This window comes from Myotis lucifugus, unplaced genomic scaffold (assembly GCF_000147115.1).
Source record: "Myotis lucifugus unplaced genomic scaffold, Myoluc2.0 scaffold_106, whole genome shotgun sequence".
Lineage (NCBI taxonomy): Eukaryota > Metazoa > Chordata > Mammalia > Chiroptera > Vespertilionidae > Myotis > Myotis lucifugus.
The window spans coordinates 2,953,716-2,965,259 of record NW_005871154.1 but is presented as its reverse complement, the minus strand read 5'-3'; the positions used below and the strand labels follow the sequence as shown (position 1 = coordinate 2,965,259).

At 38.7% G+C, this 11,544-nt stretch overlaps 1 protein-coding gene and 1 non-coding gene across 2 annotated transcripts in view; both read left to right on the top strand.

Annotated features, from left to right (window-relative positions):
* CCDC81 (coiled-coil domain containing 81) overlaps positions 1 to 11,544 on the top strand; it is a 34,783-nt gene that overhangs the window by 12,298 nt on the left and 10,941 nt on the right. The window contains exons 4-9 of the mRNA XM_023757386.1: positions 2,243 to 2,322; positions 3,955 to 4,076; positions 5,508 to 5,631; positions 8,687 to 8,780; positions 9,163 to 9,309; positions 10,150 to 10,254. Coding sequence (XP_023613154.1) covers positions 2,243 to 2,322; positions 3,955 to 4,076; positions 5,508 to 5,631; positions 8,687 to 8,780; positions 9,163 to 9,309; positions 10,150 to 10,254 — 672 coding nt within the window. The remainder of the gene's footprint in view (positions 1 to 2,242; positions 2,323 to 3,954; positions 4,077 to 5,507; positions 5,632 to 8,686; positions 8,781 to 9,162; positions 9,310 to 10,149; positions 10,255 to 11,544) is intronic.
* On the top strand, positions 7,585 to 7,691 carry LOC111826859. The gene has a single exon (XR_002830287.1). It is a non-coding gene; the product is annotated as a U6 spliceosomal RNA (small nuclear RNA).

The following is an 11,544-nucleotide window of genomic DNA, read 5'->3' as shown; positions in this document are numbered from 1 at the left end:
CCCCCCGCCCCTCATAGCTCTAAATCATCTGTGTGTCATTATTAAGGAAAATTCAGGCTGACTGTACTTTAAAAAGCAGTTACCTCAAGTGCAAAACAGTGCTTATTTATAGATGATAACATTGACAAAAAGGTTAGAAGGGTAAAAGAACTTTAAACCAAGTTTTGAGTCCATACCATCAGAAAAATATAGGTAGTAATAGAAACTCTTATAATTCTGAACGCTTTATAGTACCTTGTAGCTTATAAAGTTCTTTCACATGTATTATTTCGTTTGCATCTCGAAATGTTATAAAACCAGCATTATCATCATCTGATTTTACAAATGAGAAAAATGGGAGCTCAAAGAGGTTGCTTGGGAAGCCTGAGGCGGGGTGCTGGTAAGTGGTAGAACTGAAATTCAAGTCCAGACTTTCTAATCACTCTTTTTTTTTTTTTCCTTTCTGGTTATACTATTCTACAACAAAAAAATCTACATAAAATCTATAACAAAATCTAATCAAGTCATGGAGGTAGATCTTTAGTTTTTAATTTTCCATGTTGTAGAAGAAATTTTTTAGTTGATCACTGTTCACGATGGTGACCATTGTTCTCCATGAGGTAGCTGGTGTGGCCTTCATGGAAAGTTGTACATAGAGTTTAAGGAGGCAATGAGAGAGTCATTCTGTAGGACTCATTGAATACTTAGTGTGCTTTAGGGGCACCTCTGTGAACTAACATAGTTGGTGTGAATGAATTGGATGATCACAAATGTTATAAAATCCTGTGTCCCTTTAGAGAGCAAAAGCCTGACTTTTAAATGAAAAATCTATAAAATGAAAGGCTATCAATATGGTCTAAATTTGCCCTCTACTTTTTCCTCTCCTGGAGCTCTGGGGTGTGGATTTAGGTGATGGCATTGTGCATTATGTGTCTTTAGTGTCTTTCCCACAATCTGGCTTCCATACAGGATTGTTAAGAGGGATGCTGGGCCTGTGGGTGGAAAGTGGAAACATATACAGCTGTAACCCTTTCTTTTCCATAAAAATGTGAGGCAAGGTCTGCAAAATCAGAAGCAAGGCCAAAGCACTGGCCCATCTTGAACCTTCAGGGATTCTGCAGAACTTTGTGGTTTCGATAGATGTTTTCAAAGGGGGGATAATGTTGTAATTGGCCTGCTGCACGCTAAGACACGATTTTTAAGGGACATTTTCTAAAAGAACTAGTCCTGAGAGATGTCTGAGAAAAGGGTTTGGAGGCCACCACAGATGGGGAACTGCTGCCTCAAGGACAGAGCACGGTGAAGGATCTGAGAAGTCTGGACAGAAAGAAGCCACTTTACCTGTCTGAACATATTTAATCATGGAACTTTAGGTTAATCCAATACTTGTTAACATCTCTAAAACACACTTCGGGAAATTGCTGTAAAGTGGCAAGATCCCCTCTCCCCCTCCCCCAAATGTTCCTTGCTTAACCTGAGTGTTCTCCTGCCCATAATTCCCCTGGAAGCAGCTGTCTGCTTGCTTCAGGTCAGGGATGCTGCTTTTGCTCAAAACATTTTTAAAACCTTTTCCTGGGAATTCCCTTTGGAGCCTTTTGTGAGTTATATCATTAATCCAAAGAGAATAATTGCATATATTATTCTATATTAGTATATGTGATAATGTGATGCTTTTATAATGTACTGATAATTATAATAGCTGCTGTTTCTTGTGTGCTTACTATGTGCTGGCCACTTTCATAAAGTGCCTATAAAAATCCTATAAATTAGACCCTATTATTATCCACAGATACCTGGGGTCTAAAGGCTACATAGTGGTTAGCAGTGTAGGGATTTGAATATGAGTCCACCTGAATCCAAACCCTTCATTTAAAATCCAGAGCTCGATTTTAGAATGACCTGGCTCAAGAGTGAATTCATCAGTTTGCTCATTTTCCTGACAGTTTCAATAAGTCGGCTATCCTCTTAAAGATGGGTCAAAGAAGCTGTCAATTTCCAAGGCAATTTCCAAAGAGGAAGTGGTTTGAGAAAAGGCAGCATCATTGGGACTGTTGTGTGACATTGTTTTGTGATTACCCAGGAAGACAATTTTGATAACTGAGATCCTTCCTCATTGGATTTTAAGCTCTAGACTTTGAGTACTAAATAAAAGCAATAATAAAGATGATCATAGTAGCCTTGCCTCTGAGATGCCCTGTAGCTTTGCTTTGTCTGTGTCCTGGACCATAACTCAGGTGTAAGCCCTCTCTGCCCTGTCTTGCAGAGGCCTGGCACTGTGGACTCAGTGTTGTCTAGCAGAGAGTCCTTCAGGAAGCTGCCTAACAATGTGCTTGCATTTCCAAGGTGAGTGTTTTGGTCCACAAGCTCCTCCAGGCACCAGCAATCCTTGCTGCTCTGTTGACCTAACTGGGCAGTGTTTCTCAACCTTTTGTAGCTCATGCTCCTTTTAGTAATAGCCTTACCCCAGTGTTACTGGTGGCTGCTGCTGACAATGATTAAAATCATGATGTTGATAATGAATAAGACATCTATGAAGCCCTTACTGGATTCCAGGTACTATTAAGCACTTTCTAAATATTAATGTACTTAATCTTCACTACAACCCTTTCATATATGTATTATAATTTTATCCATTTTATAAGGGTGCAAAACTTTAATTTTTAAATTAATCTTTATTATTGAAAGTATTACAGATGTCCCCCCTTTTTTCCATTGTCCCCCTCCATCCTAGTTTTAATTTTTTAAACAAGTGTAGCAACATGGTTCAATGCTGAGAACACTGAAGTAAGTAAGAGACTTGGGTTTTATTTCCATTTTGGTTACCACTCACTCGTGTGCTCTTAAATCATGTTCTTAATTTCTGTGCCATAAACTACTATGCATTTCAGGTGGAGGAAGTTTGGGGAATAACAACCAGCTCCCAAGAATATTATTTTCTTATGACTTGTTGAGTCTGGGGCATCTTCTGTGTGTTGGTTTGGAACAGCTTCCTCTTGGAAGGACTGTATGACACATATCTCAGCAAAACCAGTGTGAAGGTCAGAACAGGCCATAGAGAATAGTTGGTCCAACCCCATCATCTTCCAGATAAGATGGCCACACAACTAATTAGGGGCCGCACCAGGAATAAAACTATGGCTCCTGACGGTTCCAGTGGTCTTCCCATTGCACAATGTTGCCTTACTCATTAAAAATCAATCAATGGGTTCAAAATAATTTTATGATTATATTTTGGAAGGCAAATTTGGGTGTCCCCTTGGACATACTTTCCAGGAGGGAAATAATTGCAGTGAGGCAAGGAAAATTAGAAATTCTAGAAATGGACACAAGGACTCAAATACTCAAAACAATTGCAGGTGTTTTACTGACTTGATGTTTGGCCCCTGATTTTACTGGATGTTCCCTACCCCCGACACCCAAATTTTAATCCAGCACTCTGTACCTGAGACCAAAGAAAATCTGCAATTACACACATGCACTGAACAGACAGACCCCTTCTCCCATTGTGCCATTGCAAGTCCCTCTGTTTTGCCTGAGGAAAGGATGGAGAAGTGGGGAGGAGAAAGAATAAGGGATATAATGGTTATTTCTGGGCATACTCTGCCTACCAGGCTCTGAACCCTTGCCTTCAAGCTTTTACTGTAGCATCCCTATGGCATCTGGTTACAGAACTGGAAAAGACAGACAAATTCAAACTAAAACCAAAATAAAAACTTAAATGCAGGCCTTCAAAGCATTTTCTATAAGACCAGCTTTTGAGTCCTCAGTATAGAATTGGAAGGTTTTGGTCAGCTCCCAGACTTAGCCTCAAAGAGTGTGAGTCAGTTTGTACTCAGCAAAGCAAATCACTCACCCCCTTGAGAGACATGGGCTTATGACAGAATCAGCAAGCTAGCTGGGTTGCTTCTCAGAATTGAGAGTTCACACAGTCACCTATTCAGGTCCAGAAGGACAAACATCTTGGCTCGTTCCTAGGATTGAGCTCAAGGAGATGGAGAACAAACCACCTATGGAGACCATTGTGGAAGAAGGTGAGAAGTATAAACCAAGGAAGTACAAGTTAAACAACTGGACAGACAAAGTAGAAGATGTCAGAGGTACGCCAATGGTATAATCTGTCACTCTTTACTGCTTAATGAGCCCACCCATATTGCTTAGAACTCTTTTACCCAAAGCAAATAAAGTTAGATTCACGAATAATCACTGTATTCTTCTCTCAAACACCAATTCCTAGAATCTGTATCTTAGTTTACTACTTTTATAACTCTTAGGTACTTAGACTGTGATCTCTTTGCTGGCTCCCCATTGCTTAAAGAGGTCAAAACTCAGATGACTTGTATGAATGCTTATAAGCCTAACCAATGGACACAGACACCAGGGGCATGAGTGGGGGGGGGGGCAATGGGGAGATAAGGACCCATATGTAATACCTTAATCAATACAGAAAAAAATGTGAAAAAAACAACTCAGATGCCTACAGGGTCTGGGCAGGTAACACACATGTATAAAGTGGGATGGTTATAACATGATAGGGAGACATGTTAGCATAAATAATAATTTTTATGAAAAATGGTAAGTGTACATCTTTGATACCTGGCTTATAGAAGATAGTGGATTCTCATATCTGGGTCTTCATTTAATCTGTTATGATAACATTTTTTTTGGTTGAAGCATATGAAAGAAAACTAGAAAACTTCAAAGACTTTTCAAAAGGGTCTTAGGGATCCCCAGGGGTTGCCAGACTATAGAGGACTGTTCCTCTATCAGATTGTTGATTTGTGTAAATGTGAGCCAAGTGGTATCAAATTTTCTGATATTTTAAGAGAAGCAGAGATCCTGAAATCGATTGACTTTAAATATTGACAGCTACTTGACATTGATACAAAAAAGGATGATTGGACCAAACAAAACATATCAATGAGTAAACATTGGCTTGGACATGTTGGTTTTGTAATGTGGCCTATGGGATTACGTATAGACTTTTAGTCTAAAATTCACATGTTTCATATTCTTAGCCTCATATGTCACTGCTCCCTACAGATTCCTTCTTTGAGCAAAATTGTCTATTCATGTTCTTCTAACATGTCTTACCCTCCCTTCCCTGACCTCATGCATTTGTTCACTTTTTTTCCTCCTGCCTTGAATGTCCTTCCTTTTCTTTCTTAAAAAAATATTCTTATTGATTTCAGAGAGGAAAGGAGGGTGAGAGTGAGATAGTAACATCAATGATGATGAAAGCAAAAATATATACAGGGTGAGAAAAAAGTAGGTTTATAGTTGTTCATATGGAAAATAAGACAATAGTTAATAATACAAAAATAAACTCTGTTTCACTTACAACTATAAACCTACTTTTGCCTTACCCTCTATTTTTAAACCACACTAGGGCAAGGGACAATAATTTAAAGGTAAGAAAATATATCTCATGTGAAAATTTTCCCTGGTAAAATTATGAGTTTAAAAATTTGTGTTAAGTACAAACCACCTATTTAAAGTTGAAAGGACCCTTACTTTCATTTATTCTATAGATATCTTATCACCCAAGAAATGTCCAGACAGAAAAGCTTTCTCCTCTGGCAAAGCGAAAGGCCTCAACTTGCTAAACAAGTTTGAGCAGAGTGGGGATAGGGAGAAGAATATGAGCTCTGAAAGGTAATGCATTGGTATTTTTTCTGTTACACTTTACTAAATATAGTTGTGTGTTTTTTATGGTTTTTGTTTTGTTTATTGATTTCAGAGAGGAAGGGAGAGGGAGAGAGAGAAATATAGATGAGAGAGAATCATTGATTAGCTGCCTCCTGCACTCCCCCTACTGGGGATCCAGGCCACAACCAAGCATGGACCCTGACCAGGAATCGAACCATGACCTCCTGGTTCATGGGTCTATGCTCAATCACTGAGCCACATTGACCAGGCTAAATATAGTTTTGAGTAATTTCTTGATGTAGGGAGTTTAAGTAAGTATTCATTCATTCCTTCATTCAGTATTCTTGAGTACAGTTTATGTACTAGGTGACGGGGATAGTAAGGACAATCAGAGCTCACGATCTAGTGGGGAAGACAGATATACATAGAACAACAAATTCAGTAGGTAAAATGCTATGACACAGGTGGAAACAAAATAGCACAGAGGGGGAACATCTAACTTTTCTTGTGGATTTGGGAAAACTTCCCTTTTTGTTTTCTGAGTGCTTGGATATTATGACGTGACACAGTTTTATAGTGAGACCAAATTGGAAAGCAGTTTTGCCATACATGCTGACACTCAATAATTATGTTCTTTGAGTGAATGTATTGCAAATTATGATGGCTGTGTCTTTTTCTTGTTACTTTATGCCAAAAAAATTCTACTTTCTTCTCCCTTTGAGTAGGATACTTTTCAAGACCACAAATCAGTCAACCACACGCAAGTATTTATTGAGTACTTTTATGTGCCTTGTACTGTGCTGTCAACTTTCAATTTGTTACTGTATCAGCTGTTACGAGTGCAATGTATACTTTTTGGGTTACTAAAGTCCTGTTCAAAACTCTAAGCATGCTTGTTTTGGATAACTTCACTGTTATTAAATATAATTGAGAGTTAAATGTCTAGTACTTGGTAATTTAGTTCAATCCAACACACATTGAGCACCATCCTGTGCCAGGAAGTTTTTAGACACTGAATATACAGAGCTATACGACGTATAAAAGACATAAACCTGCTCTAATAAAATATATAGTCTTGTAGGAGGACTGACACTAAAGAAATAATGCATGTGATGAAAGTAACAAAAGAAAGTACAAAGGCTACAAAGAGGGGAAAGTAATTGTTAGTGAAGGTTTCCTATAGAAATTGACCAACAAATGTTTTATGTGCTGATTACTAAAATAATACATTTTTATCACAAAAATTTTGAAAGAATGAGAAAAGAAAGAGATATAAAAATTACCAATAATCCCAGTGTATTCTTCATTTTAACTCATATATAATATATACATATATTTATATTTGCAACATATACACATATGTTAAATAAAACTGAGATTGTATGAACCTTTGTTATACTTAACAATAAGTGGTGAGGATCCCTATGGCTTTAAATATTGCAAAACTTGAACAAATGATTGCACATCATCTCATTGATTAAACCTTTTGTTTAACCAATCTCTTATTGGATAATTTAGACGAGTTTCAATTTTTTTAAATGATGTTGTGATAAATATAATTACACATAATTCCTTGCACACACCTGAGGATAAAAACTTTAAAGTGAAATTTCAGAGAGAAGGAAAGAGACCATTTTTTTATGCCTTTGTTGCACTTACTAATTATCCTCAAAAAGATTGTACCCAATTGCCTTCCTAGTAGCAATAACACGAGGGACTGCTGTCTTCTCTACAGCCTTTCTAATACTGGACATTGTACCCTTAGTGGCTTCCCATTCTCACCCAGGGCAAAAGCCAAAGGCATTACTATGGCCTGTGAGGTCCTGCCTGATCTCTGACCTCCCTATAGCTGCACTGAACACAGGCATGCTCCCACTACAAGGACTTTGCATCCATTTGCTCTGCCTAGAATGCCCTCTTCATCAGATATCTGCATTACTTTTTAAAAAAATATTTTTAGTGCTCGCTTCAACAGCACATATACTAAAATTGGAATGATCCAGAGAAGATTAACATGGCCCCTGCACAAGGATGACAAATATATATATATATGTGTGTGTGTGTGTGTGTGTGTGTGTGTGTGTGTGTGTATGTATACATGCATACACATATATTGATTTCAGAGAGGAAAGGAGAGGGAGAGAGGTAGAAACATCAATGATGAGAGAGAATTGCCAATCGGCTGCCTTCCCCCCGCCCCCGCATGCCCCTATGGGGGGTCGAGCCCACAACCCAAGCGTGTACCCCGACTGGGAATCGAACCGTGACCTCCCAGTTCATAGGTTGATGCTCAACCACTGAGACACACATTATTTTTTCCTCATTTCCTTCAGGTATTTACTCAATTGTCTCCTTGGTGAGAACTTTCCAGGCCATTCTAGTTATGGTTTAATACTCGATTCTTCCAGCACAATGTGGCACTTATCACCATAAAAAAATACTATATAGTTGCCCTGGCCAGGTAGTTCAATTGATTTGAGCGTTGTCCCAATATGCCAAGGTTGCAGGTGCGATCCTCAGTCTGGGCACATACAAGAATCAACCAATGAATGCATAAGTAAGTGGTACAACAAATCGATGTTTCGCTCTCTCCCTCCCTCCCTCTCTCTCTCTAAATAAACATTAAAATACTATATAGTTCACTTATTTTTCTTGTTTATTTGCTATCTGCCTGTCCCCATCAGAATGTTAATTCCACAGGGATCTTGTGTGTGTTTTCTTCACTGCATCTTCCATGCTGAGAACAATGTACACAGTAAGCACTCAATACATTTTTTGTAGAATGAAAACTTTTATCCTCATTTTGAAGAATTGGTAACTGAGATTTTATAAGACTACCCAGCTTGGCCAATGCCAGTCAGCTTGTAAGCAAAAAATCTGGTCAAGTCCACGTTTATCTGACACAAAGCATAGGCTCTTAACCTCTATAGATACAGATGCTTTAAAGAAAACCACTGAGATATTTACTCTGTCTTTTATATTTACACTTGCCTCTAAAATTATCATTGCTCTCGATGTTGCACTGTGTTAAACATGAATTAATGTTGCGTTGTTTTTATAGCTTATCATCTTCAAGGTGTTGGAAAAGTGACAATGAAATGAAACCTAAAACTCCTCCAGCCAGTGCTTGCCACGATCATAATAAGGCAGGACAGGTACAGAGTTTCAAATAAAACTCAGTCAGAACCTTCTTCTGACTTCTATTTCTCAGTGAGAGTTCCGGGAATCACTCTTTAACATGTGGATATGGCTCCAGTAGTCAGGACTCCAAATTGGACTGTCATCAATCTACCAGTCAATCAACTAGTTAGGAATAGGGCTGGGAAACCTCTTACTAATTCTCAGTTGCTATTAAATGAGAGTTGAGTAAATCCTCTTGAATATTTGTGGGGCCCACTCTGCAAATCTCATTTTGCTAATTATCATTAACATATCCTTTTATAATGTCTGCTTTTTGATACACCTAACCTTTGGAGAGCTTGTGAAGGCAAAAAAGTAAAAGGTAAACTTAATTTGTCCTAAAACTTGGTATTGCAGGAGTTGTGTTACGTATGTTTGCAACGAGCACAACAAAATTCCCCATTGTACTACAGTGAGGAGAGGAGGAGGAGAGAGATAGAAGAGGAGCGACTCATACAGCAGTATCAAATGTTGAAAGATCAAGATACTTTCTTCAAACACCAGGTAATTCAATGCCTTGACGAAGAGTGTTTAACATGGGACAGTAGACCATGATTATAAAAAGGCATTTAAAATGTCCTATCACATGCCTGTAATGGAACACATTTAATCACTTACGTACTGCAGGACTGCAACATAGGTTTGTGTCCAAGTGTTCACTAGTAATAAAGAACACTGGGATGAATATTCAAGCAGCTGATTTCTACCCCTTCCCCCATAAGGCCTGAGTTTTAAAGGTGGAATTCCTGGACTTATATGGCTTTATTGTTCATTTCTGGTAAAATATAATCCTGGTCAATGCTACCTTCAAATTCATGGCCTATGTCAAGAAGCAAAGACAGAATGGCACCTGTGCAGGTGCACTGTCAATAACTGGTCTGTGGTCACCAATAATTGACCCTTTCCTGCATTTGTGATATAAGGTAAGGAACCTTCCATTCCTTCTTATGTACCCTATAGAGGTGTTGCCTGAAGCCCAAGAACAGGGAATAAAAACTTTCCCCAACCATTGCCTCCAAAAGGCAGGTTTCTACCTTGGTTGGATTATTATTATTTATATATATATTTTTATTGATTTCAGAGAAGATGGGAGAGGGAGAGAGAGAGAGAAATATCAATGATGAGAAAGAATCATTGATTGCTGCCTCCTATACACCCCACATTGGGGATCGAACCTGCAACCTGGGCATGTGCCCCTGACTGGAATCAAATGGTGACCTTCTGGTTCATAGGTCGATGTCCAACCACTGAGCCACATGGGCCGGGCTTGGGTGGATTATTTTAATGTAGTTGAATTAATTTTTTAAAGGCTATATTTTAATGTGTTTTTTCCCTCCTCTAAAGATGAAAAGTCTGGCTAATAGAGAACAGAATCAAAAAAATGCTGCCTATAATCTTGGAGTTGCTGAAGCTGTGCGAATCCACAAGAACGAGAAACCTGGATTTTATGTAAGGGTCTTTTTAGAATTTCTATTGTGAATACCTGCCCCCTCTGTGAATTTTGGGTTCTGTTGTCAACAAAGAATGTTCGGCCTATAGAAAAGTTTCATAAGAGTTTATTTTAGTCAAAAATTTGAGGATATGCCCAGGAGCAAAATCTGAAAGGATTGAGAAAATGCTCTGGAGAATTGCAATTTTGTAGCTTATTTTATACTTTAGAATCAAAGGAGAGAGAACCTAAAGAAAGTTACATGAAATCCATTGGTAGTAAATTAAGGGGACAGGAAAAAAAAGCAAAGTGGGGAAATTTCTGGGATTAGATAAAAAAGCAAAAGAGAAAAACACATACTTCTTAGATTTGTGGGTAAAGGAGAGTTAATAATTAGCACAGCACATAGAGATGGTGTGTGGGGAACACGACAGCAATGTGGGGTTTGATGGTCTTGTGCTGTTGGTTGTGCCTTTGAAGAATAGGAAAAGAAAATTACTCTGACATTGCCTAGATGCATAAGAACAATAGAGTTCACAAGGTAAAGGGTGACCTTTGCTAAGGAAGCTATAGGCCTGCGATATGACCACCTGCTAGATGACCTGCCCAGGTGGAAATTTATAGTCAGAGCATCCTGTGGTTACTTTTGGTCACCGAGTCTGTAAGACCTGCCAGGTGGCTCCCCTGAGCATGTCAGGTTTAGTTTATGGCCACCTTTTCTTTCACACCGTATTGCAGGTTGTGCTGGTTTTTAACTGGCAGACGTGAAAAGTGGGCTGTGCCTCCACAGTGTTCACATTCAGCACACAGTCCTTATTTGTCACTACAGTGCTTATTAATGATAGAAATTGTCAACCAGGAGCTGGGGTGGGTCGTAGGGGACAGTCTACTAAAGTCCTGCTCCAGGAATAGCTGATTGAAAAGGAGAACCAGCGTTACCTGAGGGCTTGCTAGAAATACAGAATCTAGGGTCCCACCCTAGACCTCCAGAATGGGAATCTACATTTGAATAAGATCCTTAGGTGATCTGTGGGTGCATTAAAGTTTGAGAAGCCCTGTTTCAAATGGAGGTGAGCCACCTGCTTTGTCACTGATTTTAATATTTTCAATCATTATATGTCTACCTTTATTTCTGCCTGAATCTTTCTCCTTTCACTCACTATCTAAGTGGTAGGCTGACCCTCTAGACATCAATCTAATAAAATACATATTTTTTGTCCATTGTCAAACATTTATTAATGCATTTCTATGTGCTTGCCACTTTGCTGGTGGCTAAGAATACAAAGATGAATAAGACAAGGTTCCCTTTG